At 34.5% G+C, this 19,923-nt stretch overlaps 1 protein-coding gene across 1 annotated transcript in view; it reads left to right on the plus strand.

Moving 5' to 3' along the window:
- The window catches only part of LOC108542668 (adhesion G protein-coupled receptor L3-like), a 405,430-nt gene extending 386,144 nt beyond the window's left edge, over positions 1-19,286 (plus strand). The window contains exons 8-10 of the mRNA XM_017892773.1: positions 11,087-11,101; positions 13,224-14,024; positions 19,234-19,286. Of these exons, the coding sequence (XP_017748262.1) occupies positions 11,087-11,101; positions 13,224-14,024; positions 19,234-19,286 (869 nt within the window). The remainder of the gene's footprint in view (positions 1-11,086; positions 11,102-13,223; positions 14,025-19,233) is intronic.
- Positions 19,287-19,923: the final 637 nt, after the last annotated feature.

Consider the following 19,923-nt stretch of genomic DNA (forward strand, 5'->3'; position numbering starts at 1 on the left):
TTGCCAGCCTTTTTTTTTTTTTTTTTTTTTTTTTTTTTTTTTTTTTTTTTTTGAGACTGAGTCTCACACTGTCACCCAGGCTGGAGTGCAGTGGCACGATCTCAGCTCACTGCAACCTCTGCCTTCCAGATTCAAGCAATTCTTCTGCCTCAGCATCTTGAGTAACTGGTACTACAGGCGCACACCACCACGCCCGGCTAATTTTTATGTTTTTAGTAGAGATGGGGTTTCACCATATTGGCCAGGCTGGTGTCGAACTCGCGACCTCATGATCCACACACCTTAGCCTCCCAAAATGCCAGGATTACAGGCATGAGCCACCATTCCAGCTAGAGTGATACTTTTTTAAGATAAGTTATTCCTAGCTACTGATTTTAACTTTCAAATGTTTTGTTTGTTGTAATCACAATCATATTTGTGTTAAGAGCAGCCCATCAAATGATTTTCTATTTCTGCTGAATATTACTTAGCAGATGAAGCACTGATGGCATGTAGAGAGTAATAGGGGTAGCTGGGAATAGTATTTTCTGTTTAATCAATAGAGATATTCAATAATAGTAGCTTGCACATAAAAGATAGTGGTTTAGCAATTGTGTTCTGGTGAGAAGCCTGGCATTATATCTTGAATGTGGCACTTGCTATTTATTTAACTTATCTATACCATTGTTTCTGCCTTTGTAATATTGAAATCATGACACTATCTAATTGTTAGTGGTAATGCATTAAGTGGATAATAAGGAAGTACCAGTCACTTAATAAATATGAGTTGTTCTCATAATTATCATAATCCTTTTGTTCTGTTTTCCCAGGGAGCATAGCACAAAGTTTTAGTGCAGGCTTCAGAGTTCAAACACCAGCTCTACCAATTACTAGTTATATGAGTCTTCTAATGTCTCCTTATCTGCATAATGGTGACAATAATTTCAGCAGTGTTGATGTGAGGATTAAATAAGATAATAGAGGAAGCACCCAGCAAATATACTGGTATAGTGTAAATGCTAAATAAGTAGGACTAAGAATAACTTAAATCTGAATATCAATAAGGAAGAATTCCACCTATTACAAGTCTTTCTTATCAACAGTATTAGGGTTCTCTAGAGGGACAGGAGTAATAGGATAGATGCATATACGAAGAGGAGTTTATTAAGGAGTATTGACTCACACGATCACAAACTGAAGTCCCACAATAGGCTGTCTGCAAGCCGAGGAGCGAGGAAACCAATCCGAGTCCCAAAAACCTCAAAACTGGTGAAGCTGACCGTGTAACATTCAGTCTGTGGCCAAAGGCCTGAGAGCCCTTGCAAAGGGTCCAAAAGCTGAAGAACTTGTAGTCTGATGTGTGATGGCAGGAAGCATCCAGCACAGAAAAAAGATGAAGCCCAGAAGGCTCAACAAGTTTGCTCTTTCCAACTTCTGCCTGCTTTATTCTAGCCCCTGTGCTGGCACCTGATTAGATGGTGCCCACCCAGATTGAGGGTGGATCTGCCTCTCCCAGTCCACTGACTCAAATGTTAATCTCCTTTGGTAACACCTTCACAGACACACCCAGGAACAATACTATGTATCCATCCTTCTAATCAAGTTGAAATTCAGTACTAACCATCACAGTATATTTGAGGGTTTTACATGGACAGAGTCACTCTCACAAGTGACAATCATTGTGTAAGCCATCCTTTCTTCCCATCACTCCCCTTTCAAGGTATGTGAGTGCTCAGTGACAAACAAAGCAGATTAAGTAAGACAAAAATAAAAGGAAAATCAGAAGCTTCGTGTAGGTTTTACAAAATGTTTGGCCTTTCAAATATGAACAGAAATTTCATAGAAAGCCTGAAAAACAAATACTGTTTGTATAAAAATTTCTTTCTAGGGATGACAGATTCATTGAATTTTCTGAAATTATATAAAAATATATAAGAAACACATATTGGAAGATTATAGTAATGAATCTAAAGATTTGGATATCATTTTATTTGAGCTAATATTTTATAAATAAGAAAAATGAAGCCAGATAACTGAGATATTAGCCCTAAATCACAGTTTACTTTTTAATCCTTAGGAGTGTTTAAAATGCAGTAGTAAGTAATGTGATAATTTTGATTCACTTAACAATGTTATGGAGAGTGAAGGCAGAAATTGGTATCCTAATTCTATTGACAAGATAAACATTTAGCTGTAAGAAGTCAAGTCAGTTTATTTCTAATACAATTATAACTATTGTCTCTACCAGAGTTCTTGAAACCTTGTGAATTAATCTTGGAATGCTAACTTTCTATCATCATTTCATGCAAGAGAATAGAAAAACAAAACCCACCAAGACATAAAAAAAAGAAAAAAAAAAAAAAAAAAACAAACAAACAAAAAAAAAAACCCCCAAAAAAACCCAAAATTTTGAAGAATAGCCTAGGAATGCTTAAGAAACTATGGAATACTCTGGTACTTTGTAGAATTCTTTCAAACGCCTCAGTCGACTTGGGGCTGGATTTACTAGCCAAAGAACAGAAAATACTTTGTATTTAATAATAGCATGGTGAATAATAATATGTTCATTAGTACAAATATGATTTCTAGAACAGAAACAAAAAATAAAACTAATTGTAGAATTATTTAGAAACTGACATGTAGAAAATATGTCAAATATATCCTATACATGTCAACTGAAGCCCTTAGAAGACAGGTTTAAGATCTTTACTCATCAGTCTTTTTGGTGTTTGATAAAATTGGAATGTCAATTAATCTAACATAAACTGTGATTTGGAGCTAATATCTCAATTATCTGGTTTCATTTCTCTTATTTATAAAATATCAACTAAACTAAATGGCATCTAACATACTTTCAGCCTCCAAACTCTGGGACTATTGATTTAAAAGTATTTACTAAATTTCTGAAATTAGATCTAGATTCATTTTTAATATCATATTTGTTACATATCCAGAGCTGGATGTATAGAACCTAGTAATAAGAATCAGTCAAAAATACATGTCTTAGGAGCAAATAGATGACATTTTCCATAGGAAGTTAATTTTAGTCAAACTGTTGTGCCTTGTGTTTCTAACTTCAGCTTCTCTTGACAATTCCCCCTTCCTCTGTCATTCACTTCTATTCTTGTCTGTTTTTAATGTCTTTACACAGGTTTCTTTGACAGCATTTAAGAACAGTTTATCTTTAGTAAATAAGTATACTGAAAATCACCAATTATTAGACTACAATTTCCCTGATGCAGAGATTAGTTTGTCCTTTATAGCATGGTCGTAGTAGTGATATGGCTTCGATGACCGGAGAAACATCAGGGCCCTTTGTCTCACACCGATAAGATTAATGACACGGACACACGTGGAGTGGTTTTAAGGAGAGGAAAGTTTAATAGACAAGAAAGAAGAAATAAAGCTCCCCCATACAGAGGGAGTGAGGGCTCTGAACAGATAAAAACCCCTGCCCCTTCCACAGAAAGCAGTCAGTTATACTGGGAGGCTGTTGGAGGCGGTGTCTGATTTGCATAGGGCCCAGGGGATTGGTTTTACCAGGTGTGCTATTCACGTAAGCAGTGAAAAAAACGGGCCCTCCCGCCTTAGCCATTTAATGTACAGATGCAGGTCGCCCTGATGTCTTGCACAGGTGGTGGCGTCCAGAGGCAGCCAAGACACCTGGCATATGTGGTGACTAGAAGAGAGTGGGAACCGCCGTGTTGGGTGGATCAGGTTTCTATTCCCCAGCATTTGCATATAAATGCTTGCCCGTCAGGCTTTTCAAACCGCTTTCTATTAGAAATGTTTTGGGAACTGTTTTTATTAAAAGAAAAAGCCTTACCGAGGACTCCTTACCCTTTCTACGTACCTAAAATAATTTTTTAATATCTCCTGTAATAATAGTACCGTCAAAGTCATGAGTTTCGATGAGGATGAAATAAAATGATTCACAGATTGACTCTTCACAGAGTACACATTCGGTAACTGTTAAGGGCTATGATTGTTACTATTTTTCTCTATTCACAGCTCTTAAGTGTGTTGCACATAACAGGAGTTCCACAGATGCATTCAGTGGATGTAATATATAAACACGCATATTTAGTCTTACACAATCTGAGGTAACTCTGCCTTTGTTTTTTGTTTAGCAACTCTAAATGCCATGTGGTTATCACACAGTAGTAACAAATCACTGTTAACAACGGTACATCATTGAAGAAGCAAATGTATCAACTTTAAGTATTACCAATAATAACTTTGAAAAATTATTATTTTTACTAAAGCTATTACAAATAGATTCTCAACAGAGTCTACTAAGAGAGCTGCATTTTCTTCTAAAAGGCTAAATTAATAGTCTGAAAGGTTTTGCAGATTAATCAATGGCATGGAATGTTAATGCAAAATAAAAGGCCATCTCAGTTTCTGTAGCATCTATAGATACTGCATTTAAGTGTTTAAATTAGAATGTGGCTAGCAAAAGCATTTTATGAATTATTGACATTTTCAATCTGCACACTCCAGGATGAAATTCATTAGGAGGTGTTAATTTTGGAAACAAATTATATAAAGCCATTGTAATACAAGGTGCTTGAGCAGCACTTTTATTCAGTGATGCGTGGGTATTATTTGAAAAACATAATTTAGAAGCTGAGCTGCAGAGATTACTCCTGTCTCTCATTAAATAAAGGATTAGTGCTTTATTTACTGAAAGAGACAGATATCTGTCAGAATTTTTGATATGCAATATACCAAAAAATTTAATGAACTTCACTTAAAAAAAAAATTCTATTTACTAAAGTGCTTCTATATTTCTTGGTGGAAGTGAAATGGAAAAAGAGAATTATCCGTTTCAGAATAATAACAATTAGGGAGACATGAGTTATTCAGAACAGGTTTGTTTCCAGTGATAAGAGAAATCTTGGTTTCCCTTGGTCAAGAAATCTGGAAACTTTTTTTTTTTTTTTTTTCCTGTTATTTTATCTTCTCTGGAGAGTTGCTTTGGAATACTAGTACGCTAGTCTCAAGGGGTGATAGCACTGAAAAGTGTGTCAGTCAGTCCCTTTCTTTGAAAATACCATAGTGCCATTTAGTCATTACACAAAGCATGGAAAGTATTAATTAAGCTCTGTTTATGTGTTGAGCACTGTAGATAAATAAGATGAATTTTTATCTTATTAAACATCAATAATGAATAATATCCAAACTTGGATTCCTGTTTCAACCCTACCTAAACAAAGCTTAGCTACCTAAACTTATTAGCCATAGAGCCATGGTATTTGTGCCTCAGTTTCTCCATTTGAAAAGTTGGGATAATGAGAATGCCTGCATTTAAATGTCTACTTAAGGCCGGGTGCAGGGGCTCACGCCTGTAATCCCAGCACTTTGGGAGGCCAAGGCGGGCGGATCACAAAGTCAGGACATCGAGACCATCCTGGCTAACAAGGTGAAGCCCCATCTCTACTAAAAATACAAAGAAAATTAGCCAGTCGTGGTAGCAGGCGCCTGTAGTCCCAGCTACTGGGGAGACTGAGGCAGGAGAATGGCATGAACCCAGGAGGCAGAGCTTGTAGTGAGCCGAGATCGCGCCATTGCACTCCATCCTGGGCAACAGAGCGAGACTCCGTGTCAAAAAAACAGAAAGGTCTACTTAAACATTCATTGGTTTTGTATGCAAAATTTCAGTACTTAATGAATGAATATTATACCAGATATAGTGCCTACCCTCAGGGAGATTCTATTTATATTTTGTCTTTTCTAAAGTATGCTTTTCAAGGATTTGATGACAGGGAGGAATGGAGAACAAGAGTTCAACAATTAAACTGTGTTTCATTGAGTTTGTACCTTGTGAGAGTCAGTGTATGGTATTAGACAAATGGCAGGACTGTGCCACCTACCAGGGTTGACCTTGGTCAAATCCTTTAGTGTTTTGACCCTCTTTACTCTTTTCTGATGGGAATAATAAATACTGCATCATATTACTGTGCTGTTAATTCTTCAATAATTAAATAAGGTGATTCATGTGAAAACATTTTATTAAATTATAAAATGCTGTTCATATATAAATTATAGGCTGAGTATCCCTTATCCGAAATGCTTGGTATCAGTAATGTTTCAGATTTCTGATGTTTGGGATTTTGAAATATATTCAATATATTCCTGTTTCAACTCTACCTAAACAAAGCTTAGCTACCTAAACTTATTAGCCATAGAGCCATGATATTTGTGCCTCAGTTTCCTCATTTGAAAAATTGGGATAATGAGAATGCCTGCACTTAAATGTCTACTTAAGGTCGGGTGCAGTGGCCTTTGGAGAACCGAAATGCTCCAAAATCTGAAAACATGATGCTCAAAGGAAATACTCACTGGAACATTTTTTTTTTTTTTTTTTTGGAGATGGAGTCTCACTCTGTCGCCTGGGTTGGAGTGCAGTGGTGTGATGTTGGTTCTCTGAAACTTCTGCCTTTTGGGTTCAAGTGATTCTCCTTCCTCAGGCCCCTAAGTTGCTGGGATTACAGACATGGGTCACCACGCCCAGCTAATTTTTATATTTTTAGTAGAGATGGGGTTTCACTATGTTGGCCAGGCTGGTCTCGAACTCCCAAACTCGTGTGATCCACCCGCCTTGGCCTCCCAAAGTGCTGGGATTATAGGCGTGAGCCACCGAGCCCAGCCTGGAACATTTTTTATTTCAGATTTTTAGATCTGAGATGATCAACCTGTGTTATTGTGAAGTTTTGATTATGCAACTTATAGGTAACTGGTTGTGATTTTTTTATTACTTTCTTAGTTTGCCTTTCTGCCATATCCCAACTGCCCCGCTGGCATGTGATAAGGGTACCCAAGTGTATTTTAATAGTCTAAACCAAATGTAATAAGGACAATTGTTCTGTTAACAATACTATTACATTGCAATGAAAAAAAGTTTATAATATTTAATATTTTATTACCATGTTATGTCCCCTATAAGTATCTTTTTCCTTATAGATTACAGAAATATAGGGGCCTTATTGGATTGTAACATTCTACATTGTAAATAGAAAATGTGTTCTATGATTTTTATAGTTTAAAAGAAAAGATAATTTAAACATTAGAATTGAATACAAGTTCATAGTTCTTAGTTATGGCATTAACATTTTTTGGCATGCAACAAATTTATTTCTCTCTATTTTGTGATGTAATTTTAAAAAGCTTGGCAATACATACATATGCTCTCTGATCCATGCCTTTTCTAATTAAACAATGCAATTCAAAAGTATTGCATATGATTCAGAAATGGCTGAACAGATATCTTATTTTTCGAAACAGTAGCATAACTATATATTGTATCTATTTTATGAACTCTTGGAAAATATAGAGGAAAGTTTACTAGTCATGTTTACCTGTTTCTTTGATACAGAATAAAATTTTCCTTAGTTGAATTTGTCATTTACTCTAACCACAGGATAGCTTTTGACATTAAGTTTGACAAAGGACAACGATGAAATCACTTTAAGGAAATATAAAACATATTTATAGAGGCTGAATGCACAGTAAAATAGTTTGGAAATTAAAAGTATAGAGAGAAAAGAGACAAACTAGTTTCAAAACTTTTGGAAATGAACAATGACAGCTATGCCAGAATTCAGGATATTGGACTAGACTAAAAAACAAGAGATCCTGAAAAAGGCCCTCGCACGGTTGTCATCATGCAATTCATTTATTTATTATCTTATTACAGAGAGGAGGGAAGAGAGTATTTTAGGCCTGTGTTTTTAGATCATTGCAGGCTGTTTCATAGCAACAAATGTTTTTTGCCAGTATAACCCACAATACCACCCATATACTTTTTCTTCTTTTGCTCTCCAGTTTTACATTTAATGGGTTAGAGATATAAATTGCTTATAAATTTTACTTTCCTCCCCACCTGTTAAAATATACAGACATTATGCAGATAATGCATTGCAATATGATTTTATATAGTGAATACAGATTCTATTTCACCATTTTTTCTTTCTACAACATGCTTTAAATATCAAGAAGCAAAATTATTCAATGTTATTTGGATTATGTGTTTAATTCAAGAGCTATTCACTGAGTATTTATTATTTGGTTATGCAGGATGTAGTAGTGTGCTTGTTTCTTGTATTCATGTAATTTGATTATTTATGCAGTGAAGGGAAGCTTCTAGAATCAGAATTAAATGATAGGTAATGACTGGCCAATCCTTAGTGTTACTAAGCTTTTCAATAACAAATTATGTTGTCTTGCCAGTTTTTGTTATGGGAATATGATTTGTGTGCGCTTGTTTCAACTTAAATTATAGGACTGTTTTACTTCAGTCTTGAAAATATCAAATAAATGATAAATGAGCTACAGCCAGTCATGACATGGGCAAGATCATAATAATTTTCTCCAAAGCACAACAGCCTAATAAATCTTCATTTTGAGTAACCAGCAATCAACAGAGGCAAGCTTTACTTATTCTACAGCTTGTGCCAGTTTCTCTGATATTAAACAGGACCAGAGAATCAAAACCAAAATTTTACTAAATGGCAGTTGAGTTAATAGAGGTTAAAGCTCTTCAAAAAATAAAAATTTCCATTAAAGTGTAAGATAATATTTGAAGAATATAACAGATACCGTTGCCAATACTTTTTTGTCACACAGCCTTCCTTCCTCATTAAATATTTGTTGAAGAGATAAATAAAACTCACAAAGAAGTTAGGATAGTTCCACTCAAAAATAAGGTTGTGTATGAGTTTTATGTGAAAGAACACTAAATTTCCATGAACGTGCATTTCTGTGTTTTAGAATGTAAAACTCTGTGTGTGTGTGTATTTATCAGGAATATATCTCTATCTAAGGCTATTTCAAGGAACAAAATTAGTTCTGAAAACTTTTTTATAGGCTAGTAGTTGAAAAATACCAACTCTAGTATGACTTTCTGTCCCCAACCTCAGCCTTCATTATAATGGGCCTCAAATCTACACGTTGGAGACTATCAGTTATGCAATTTGTTAAGGTGCTTAGTTATGCTTCTTCTAGTTGTCAGTCTGAACACAGGTTTGTTATTATTCTGGTATAAGCATGAAGTGCATCTCAGATAAGGCTTGAGATGCCTGTATTAGCCTATTTGAGATATATGGTCCAGTAAACCCTGGAGTTACTCAATAAAGATTAATTGAGGATAATGATAAATTATGACAATATAATAGAGTTTTTAAAAACATCCAAGAAATATCATTAAAAGTAATATTTGTAGAGAGGGAGGGAGGGGGGCAAGGGTAGAAAAATTTACTATTAGGTACTATACTCACTACCTGGGTGATGGGATCAATCGTACCCCAAAGCTCAGCATCACATTATATATCCATGTAACAAACCTGTACATGTACCCCTGATTCTAAAATAAAAGTTGAAATTATTTAAAACATAATAATATTCATTAATTAGTGAGATGAAGGATCTAAAATTTGATAACCTTATTTGAAACTTTCTAAGCAGAACTTTTGATATATGCCAGTTTTTCCTTGGTGATATTGAGGAATATCACTGCTCAATATCACTTTGCAACATGATATTGAGGCTTCAAAAAAGTCGTTGGAAAGAAACGAGTGTGGATTTGACAATAACTGGAGACATGCAAGCTTAGATCAAAGTATAAAGATATCACCCAAATGTTATTATCCCAAACAGTATTTCTCACTTGTTTTTGAAATCTTACTAGAGTTTTACATTTATTTATTGTGCATAATATCTGAGTTCATCTCTTCCACTGAAATTGCTTTAGTTTTACATCAGTTGAAATCTGTGATTTTTTGAAGTTTGTGTTGTGAACTATTCTTCCCTGACATTCTCCTCTTTTTTCTTATTGGTCCCTCTTTTCATGTTAGAATGTAGCACATTGTCTTTGGTGAAACAAAATGTTTATAAGATAAGGAGATGCTGCTTGCTGAGTTTGTGAATATGTTAACAATTTTCGAAATTTTTTACTGACTTATATTGGTCAATACCTTAAAACTAATTATGGAATTTAATTTGAAATGTATAAACATAACATGTTTGAGGATCTCTATTTTTATAAGTGTATGTTGTTGACTCTGTTAAGAGTTTCAGAAATGACCAGAGCCAGTGACTCATTTTCTTTTTTTTTTTTTTTTTTTTTTTTTTTTTTTGAGACGGAGTCTGGCTCTGTCGGCCAGGCTGGAGTGCGGTGGCCGGATCTCAGCTCACTGCAAGCTCCGCCTCCCAGGTTCACGCCATTCTCCTGCCTCCGCCTCCCAAGTAGCTGGGACTACAAGCGCCGGCCTCGTCGCCCGGCTAGTTTTTTGTATTCTTTAGTAGAGACGGGGTTTCACCGTATTAGCCAGGATGGTCTCGATCTCCTGACCTTGTGATCCGCCCGTCTCGGCCTCCCAAAGTGCTGGGATTACAGGCTTGAGCCACCGCGCCCGGCCGAGTGACTCATTTATCTAAACCTTCTGATAACATACTTTTCTGAAACAATATTTTTTCCACAGTAATATCAAATATTACTGAGTGGGAGGGAGAAAAGTTTCTTCAATAAGGATTTCAAATCAATTTATTTAGGGTAAGATCATTCCACATTAATGTGTAGTCGCATGATGTGCACTTCTCATAAGACTGACAAGCTACAGGAAATCTTAGGCCTTAGGAAATGAGTTACCGAGTAGTTCTTCTGAACCAATTCTTTGAAATGTATAGAAAACATAACTATTATGTGAAATAGTGTTATAGACTATAATATTTGTAAGTGAGACTAGTCAAACTATTTCTTTGTGTAGCTATTGACCTGCCTTTCAAATGGAAATATTTGTGTTCTTATTATGAATATTGCATTTCCTATGTCTGTAATTTGGAATGGTGTGTTTATTTAATCATAGTTTGATTAATTTTGCCCTTTTCTCAAAGTTTATAATATATTTTAAAGAATATGATTATTTTTAAATAACTGTATTAGAGAGATGGGTTTATTAAAACATATAATGTTCAGTAAAGCATGTATGAGTGAAATAAATTATTTACTTTCAGTTTGGAAGAGGTGAATAAAAAGTGCTTGGCCAATACCGTACCATTAATCTATTCTCTTTTCTCCTTTCTCTCTTTACTTCTCTCTCTCCAATAGAAGTGGAACAAAAAGGTAATTAAATACCTTTCATAAATTATATACTATTTATAGGCTAAGTTATTTAACAGTTTAACATTTAGTTAAAATAATTTTGTTATTAATTCTTATCTATTTTATGAAAATTTATTTACTACTTCTGCTGCTCAACTTCACTTTAATCTGTATTACTGACAAGTGTCAGTTTCTTTTATCTAAGAAGAGTTTAGTACTATAAAAGTTTCCACAGTGTATTTTATTCCCCTTTATTTTTGAGTAGTTAGAAATCCAACTCATGGTGATGAATAGTAGTTGCTTTAATTTGTTTTATTTCTATACTAGACAATTTTCATAGCTCTGGCATGGTTTACCTATTCCATTAATTTTAACTATTGGGGAAAAGGGAAATAGTTTTCCAAACCACCCAAAGTAAATTACTTTAGTCATCAATGATGATTATTAATTTTGGCATAAAGCTTATATACAATTTTGTAACAATGGATACCTATCCTTTATAATTATAGCAAGCATATGAAATTCTTATAATCAATATTATTATGGATTGTATATTGATGATGGCCCTCTGTCCTTGCTATGGAAGATTTTGGTAGTTAGCCTGTTCCCAAACTTCTTATTTCTCTGAAAGTAAAACTTTGGGCATTTTAGTAATGTACTTTTCTTTTCGATAATCTCCAAAATCTAGCTGAGTTTCATCTTAGATTGTTTTCCATTGCATCTATTCTTATAGTTGCTGTTTAAAAGCTAATCACTAATGCCAAAATAATACTACTTTAATCATTAAAAAAGAGTCAAAGTCCAAATTACAGTGATTTTCTAATTTTTTTCACCCAGTACACTTCTAATCATTCCAAACATAACAATAGACTGCATGATTATTTTTCAGTGTATGTGTTTTGCAAATATATTAGAGCAGTGTTTCCCATAGTAGGTTCAGTGGAACTCTATACTCCAAAGAAGCTCTATAATAAAGGTGCCATGATCCAATTAGTGTGTGAAATTTGCTTACCCTTCCCACTTCCGCCTTGGAGATTCGTGAATGTACCTATGCTATTAGAATCTCTGCTACAGTTATATTTAATATAACATTTCTTAAACACATGTGGCTAAGGATCCCTTTTTTCTTTCTGTGTAACATCTAACTATGCCACTTGAAACACGTGATTCAAGGACCACCCTTTGGGAAACATTGCTTTATAGCCATGTTTAAAGCCACTGCAGATGAATCAGCCAGGCTTTCTTACCACCATTCACATGATATACTACTGAATCATACAAAAATCAATTGAATCAGATGATTCCTAGCCATTTTCACTCTGAAGTATGAGCAGCAAAATATTATAGCAAGTAATCTTGGGTTTTAATGCTCTTCTCATGTAACAGTAAAAGGTACATGTTTTTAAGTTCCAATACTACTGTATTTAACAGGACATTTTTAACTGATTAAAATCTAGATCTTGGGTTCTTTTCTGTAACCTTTCACCTTTTCTTCTTTCCTTATTCCTTCTTTCCTTTCTTTTTCTTCCTTTCTCTTTTCCTTCCAGTATCCATCCATCACTCATTTTTAATTGTGTGGGTTGCATGCTCTGTGTGTGTTGTAGCAACTTTGAGAGCTTTTTTGCTAAAAGATTCAGTGGCCTGTATTACAGGGCTTTTCTTTTCCTTTATTAAAAAATTACTATGGGATATTCATCTGTTTCTTAATGATAACTACTGAATGGCTAATTTCATCAGAATGGAAATAATAATTTTTGTTTTGAAATATGTTCTTCAGTGAACTATTAAAAGTATTGTGTATAAACATTTGTATTTCTTATATGTCTATAGAATATGTAGACATATGTCACATCTAATATATATTTCCAAAAATATTGTAGCGTGTTTACAAAGGTAACAATCACAGGAAGGCACAGCTACTCACAAAAAGGCTAGATATTTTCAGTTATCGAAATCAAAATGATTTTGAAAGGAAGCCAAAATTAATGTGGAAGAATACTTTGTGTTCTTAAAAGAATGAAGCAAAATAAGTGATGGTGGGTATCTCCTGTTAGAGTTGCATTCCATTTGGTGAAAAATAAGACTAAATAACAAAATATGAAATTAATGTATTTATTTATTTTAACTGTTTCCCTTCCAACAGTTTTTCTTTGTCCTGGACTACTAAAAGGAGTATACCAGAGTGAACATTTGTTTGAGTCTGACCACCAATCTGGGGCGTGGTGCAAAGACCCTCTGCAGGCATCTGACAAGATATATTATATGCCCTGGACTCCCTACAGAACAGATACCCTGACTGAGTATTCATCCAAGGATGACTTCATTGCTGGAAGACCAACTACAACCTACAAGCTCCCTCATAGGGTGGATGGCACAGGATTTGTAGTGTATGATGGAGCTTTGTTCTTCAACAAAGAACGCACCAGGAACATAGTAAAGTTTGATTTACGGACTAGGATAAAGAGTGGAGAGGCTATCATAGCAAATGCCAATTACCATGATACCTCCCCTTACCGATGGGGAGGCAAATCTGACATAGACCTGGCAGTAGATGAGAATGGGCTATGGGTAATCTATGCAACAGAACAAAACAACGGTAAAATTGTCATTAGTCAGTTGAACCCTTACACCCTACGGATCGAAGGAACATGGGACACTGCATATGATAAAAGGTCAGCTTCCAATGCCTTTATGATTTGTGGAATTCTGTATGTGGTCAAATCTGTATATGAGGATGATGACAATGAGGCCACTGGCAATAAGATTGACTACATTTACAACACTGACCAAAGCAAGGATAGTTTGGTGGATGTACCCTTTCCCAATTCATACCAGTACATTGCAGCTGTGGATTACAACCCCAGGGACAACCTACTTTATGTATGGAATAACTATCATGTCGTGAAATATTCTTTGGATTTTGGACCGCTGGATAGTAGATCAGGTAAGTTCAACCTTTTATGGTACTCTTTGGGGAAATATTTACAGTTTGTTCTCAGCAAGTTCATTTTATGTTGTTTGTTTGTTTGTTTGTTTGTTTGTTTTAACTTTCTTTGTGGTCTTCTGGCCTGTGTACCTGAAAATTTTTCTTTGTCTTTGCGTCTAAAGAAGGTTGCTGCTGATCACTTTCAGCTGTAAAAAATTATAACTACGAAAAGTAGACTCTCCTTTCTTCTGCTCAACTCCAGTCTTTAGCTCTTCTTCTTTGAAGGGTATTTGTTATTTTCAGCAGGCTAGTTCTTTGTGTAGTGAACTGCACAAAACCATTGCTAAAATAGAATGTCAGCCTGTCTAATTAATTGTGAAATACCCACTGAAGTGCTGTCTACTTGGAACAAGTCAAAGGGTTAACTTGATATTATTTTTCAGGAGCCCACACCAATGTATTCACCTCACAGAGAGCATCATATATGACCTCCCCTTTTGAGAAAGTTGTCAGTTTGAGTGTGCCTGTGTCTGAATGAACTTAATTGGTATATTGAGAAAAATATTCATAACTGATAAGTACAGGAAAAAATATCTTGATTTTTATAAGACATTGCAATTTTTTATAGTTTTAATTGCAATTCTATACAAGCACTCTTTTCCATTAAAACATACCATTTCCTTTTAATGTTGTTTAAAGACAATCATAAATAGCTTTAATTTTTTTTCATTTTATGTACTCAACACAATTCTCTTAATTTAAAGGTTAAAATTTTTAGCTAACATATTAGTCCATTCTCACACTGCTATGAAGACATAAACAAGACTGGATAATTTATAAAAGAGAGAGGTTTACTTGATTCACAGTTCTGCATGTCTGAGGAAGCATCAAGAAACTTACAATCATAGCAGAAGGTGAGAGAGAAGCAAAGGCATGTCTTACATGGCAGCAGGCAAAAGAGAATGAACAAGCGAAAGGGGAAGACTCCGTTATAAAGCCATCAGATTTCATGAGAACTTATTCACTATCACAAGAACAGCACAGGGAAAACTGCCCCCATGATTCAATCACCTCCCACCAGGTCCTGCCCTCCACATGTGGGGATATGGGGATTACAATTCAAGATGAGATTTGGGTAGGGATCCAGAGCCAAACCGTATCAACTAGTCATAATAGTCTTCCCCAAGATAAAGTATAATGGAAAACTAAGATAGGGGTGTCTGAATTTTGACAGTAATATAGCAATTCAAAAATTAAACTATTTTTTGCCATTCAGCTTTAAAAATGTATAACTACAAGGAATTGACTTTCCTTTGTTTTGCTCAACTCCAATTTTTAGCCCTCCTTCTTTGAAGGGCATTTGTCATTTTCAGCAGGTTAGTTCTTTATATAGTGACATGCACAAAACCTTTGCTAAAATAAAATGTAATCCTGTTAATATTTCATATTTTCTGCATTATGTGTCGAACTACTCTTTTATTAGCATGACATTCCTCTTAGTCCAGTATATGCATATCTTTTTACTGAACTAGATCCTAAGTTTTTTATAGTCAATGGCCTTGCCTTACCCTTTCTTTTAATGTATTTTTCTCTTACCATTATTTCTGTCTTCTCTGACTCTAGTATAATACACTGCATATATATAGTAAGGCTCAATCACTCTTGTGGAATGAATGAATGAATGAATGAATGAATGAATGAATGAATGAATGGCTTTTCACTTCTTATTCAGATAGGATGACAAATTAGATAGTATTTTCTCTAATCATGGAGAGGTTTCAGTCAGAGTGACAGCACTTGTTTCCACAATCAGCAATGCTGATACTATGTTGAATTGGCTTTTACGGAAAGAAAAGACTAAATATGCAATAACAACAAAAGCAATTTCACCTAAGTCCTCAACAAAATCTCCTAGACCAACTCTATTGTCTGACTCACCACTGTACAGGTAAGGTTTTTTGTTTGTTTTTTAAACCACTGCATTCTACAGTTTAAAATCCGATCAATAATCCATTATCTAGAGTATTCTGGGAAGACACTCCTTTCATAGTCATGATATTCTTAAACTAAAATTTATATTTGGTAGTGAAAACTTTGCTATGAATGGTTCTTAGCCTTTTTTGGCTCTTAACTAGAACAGGAAATGATTTCTAATATTTCAAAGGAATAATAAATAATAACACTTTTTTTTAGTTAATCAGTGAATAAGAGGCAATAACATAATTCAAATTTTATTTATTTAAAATATCATACCTTATTTTATTTAGAGTAATAGATAGGTTAAAATTAATTACCATTTCAGGTTCTGATATGATAAACTAAAGCAAGTTCTTAACTCGGTTTTATTAAGTTATCCTTAAAGAATAAGATGGTACCATAATCCCATGTGTTTAAAACTTGCCAAAATATTTTAGCATACACACAATTTTAGCATATAATAAACATATGAATATATATACTCATGCACATATATGACTATATGCTTTTTGTGTGTACTATACATATATGTATACATGTATGGTCATATGTGTATTGGTATACATATTCATATGGTTGTTATATGTTTATATATTAACATATTCATGTGTCCCCCTCCATATGTATGTACATATCCCCCTCTCTATATATGTACATATCCCCCTCCATATATGTGTACATACATATGGGGGGGTAAGAGAATGAATTTTGTAATTGTGAACATAAGGAAAATTACACCTTCATTTAATTTTTTAAAATGTATTTGTTTGTCTGTTTATGGGAGTTAAAATATGGGCCGTCTCTCCCTCATGTACTAGTGCCCATTATTTGTTAAAAGGATGCTATTGAAGGCTGGGCGAGGTGCCTTTCACCTGTAATCCCAGTACTTTGGGAGGGCGAGGTGGGCAGATCACTTGAAGTCAGGAGTTCAAAAACCTAGCCTGGCCAACATGGTGAAACTCTGTCTCCACTAAAAATACAAAAAAATTAGCCTGGCAAGCTGGTGGGCGCCTGTAATCCCAGCTTCTAGGGAGGCTGAGGCAGGAGAATCACTTGAACCTGGGAGGCGGAGGTTGCAGGGAGCGGAGGTTGCGCCACTGCACTCCAGCCTGGGTGACAAAGCGAGATTCCATCTCAAAAAATAAATAAATAAATAAATAAATAAAAGGATGCTATTGAAGTAGCAAACATTAAGAAGTGATAGACTTCAGCTTTTAAAATGAATTCCCAACTTAAGTCAGGAGATTGAATTTTCATTCCTTTTGAACAATGACAGTTAAGACTTTGTCTGTTTTACAAATAGTGAAATTTCACCCTTTAAATTTGTCAATATAATCACAAAAAAACTATCAATTTTCATGCATGAATGCTCAAATTGAAAAGCTAGTGCTTTAGCATGGACTTATTGCAGTTTAGGGGTGGAAAGAGTATGTATAGAAATAAATTTTATGCATGATGTGTGCTGATAGGAAAATTTCAATTAACATTAGTAAAGGCTGTTCTTATTTCACACAAACAGTTTCAGCTGGGTATTTTTCTTTAGTAAGTTACTGTGACTTTTTTTTTTTTTTCAAAGAAATTGCCTTTAGTGAATTTTTATTGCCATTTTATTTTGGGTCCTATGTGTCTATGTACAGAAACTCTCAACTTATTACAGATATGTTAGAGTCAAAAACTAATCCTAAATCTGTCAGCCTAAAGTGTATTTGTCATTACCATCTGTTGGTAGCAGGCTAAGTCTTTTTGCGATGATTTTAACTGTATTCTAATCAACAAAAGTTCATTCTTTTGAAGTTTTTATGTAAAGGGGTTTCTATGTTTTATGTCTCCTGTGAAAAGATCTGGTGTTGAAAACTAAAAGGCAAATATACTTCTCTTGGGTATATAAAGATCCTCTGGTGACACTTGGTGATGCTTACACATAGGTAGCATAGGCTTCTGAACATGAGCTTGGGAATCAGAAGGATGTGGGTTTGAATTCTCTCTGTCTCTTGTTTGACTCTGAGCAAGTTGTTCAGTCTTCAATCTTGATTTCCTCAGACTATAAAATGGAAAAAATAACTCCAACCTCACAAGACTATTGTTTTCTTTTAATGAGAAAATATATGTAATAGACACAATACAGTAACAACCTAATAGATTTGCACCAACCCTACAGGACCATTTTTATCCATGTTTTCTAAATGAAGGCCCTTTTAAAGCACTTCAGTTCATATAACTTATTCCAAAATTGCCCAGATGTTAGCACCAGGCACCCTCTAGATACAAGCATCATTTGTAGTTCGTATTATAAGTTAAACGTGATGTATTTGTACTCTAAAAATTGTATCTACTCTTCAACCATGAAATCAAATGATTTGTTTTATAAGGGTCTTTTGTTTTCAGTCTTTTATCATTCCTTTTTTTTATTTTTTTTTCTTTTTTTTTATTACTTCCATAAGTTTTTGAGGAACAGGTGGTATTTGGTTACATGAGTAAGTTTTTTAGTGGTCATTTGTTGAGATTTTGGTACACCCATCACCCGAGCAGTAGACACTGAACCCAATTTGTAGTCTTTTATCCCTCATCCCCTCCCACACATTCCTCCAAGTCCCCAAAGTCCACTGTATCATTCTTATGCCTTTGCATTCTCATAGCTTAGCTCCCACTTCTGAGAACGTATGATGTTTCCCATTCCCGAGTTACTTCACTTAGAATAATAGTCTCCAAGTCCATCCACGTTGCTAAGAATGCCATTAATTCATTCCTTTTTTATGCCTGAGTAGTATTCCATTCTATATATTTATATCACTTTTTTTTTTATCCACTCATTGATTGATGGGCATTTGAGCTATTTCCATACTTTGCAATTGCGAATTGTGCTGCTATAAACATATGTGTGCAAGTATCTTTTTTGGGTAATGATCTCTTTTCCTCTGGGTAGGTATCCAGTAGTGGAATTGCAGGGTCAAATGGTAGTTCTACCTTTAGTTCTTTAAGGAATCTCTACACTGTTTTCCATAGTGGCTGTACTAGTTTTTATTCTACAAGGGTCATTTTTAAAGTCTGAAATGGTAACTTTGGAGGAACAATATGAAAAAAAAGCTCAACTCCTCAAAGTATTCTAAAAGTGGTTTCAGGAATTATTAATTCCAGTTCCTTGTTTTTCCCAACACTCGTCCCCAGACTTTTAATTGTTACATTTTTAAATTTTTCTGCCTTTTGTTGGGCTGCTCAATTGTGTGACATATATGTTTGCATTATTTTTCAGAAGAAATGTCTTGGGAAATGGTACGATCTGTGAAACATCGTTTTCAACAATAGCTATGTTAATAAATTCATTTCAATTGACTTTTTAAACTTGTATTTAATATGTTTTCAGAGACTGTAAGTAAAGTTTCTCCTAGAAAAAAAAATCATTAATTGGCCAGTTTTTCTTGGCAAAGTTTCGAAGAAGTTTTAAATTCATTTACTATGTTCCCTAAAAACATTACTTTTGGAACATCATCCTGTTGTCACTTATTCTGCATGATATTAAATGTAAAATTGCCAACATTTTTGTCATTTCCCAGCATGAAATTGGTGGAAACATAAATCAGAACTTATTTTGATACTGCTATTTAGCATTCATATAGCAAATATATTTGCAAATAATTTCTTAAGATTTTAAGTAATATAGCTATATTTCACAAATTCAGGAAAATACAAATGCAAAGAATATCTAATGTTTTATAAAAAGGTTTTTTTGGAACTAATTAGACTGATTCACATTGTAATATCTTGTTGATTTTGTTTTATCAGTTTCTTCTACAAATTCATTTTTTGTTTGTTTGTTTGTTTGATTAGAGACAGTCTCACTGTTCTGCCCAAGTTGGAGTGCAGTGGCACTGCAACCTCTGTTTCCTGGGTTCAAGTGATTCTCAAGCCTCAGCCTCCTGAGTAGCTTGACCTCTCAAAGTGC

Source organism: Rhinopithecus bieti, unplaced genomic scaffold (genome assembly GCF_001698545.2).
Source record: "Rhinopithecus bieti isolate Rb0 unplaced genomic scaffold, ASM169854v2 scaffold_20169, whole genome shotgun sequence".
Classification (NCBI taxonomy): Eukaryota; Metazoa; Chordata; class Mammalia; order Primates; family Cercopithecidae; genus Rhinopithecus; species Rhinopithecus bieti.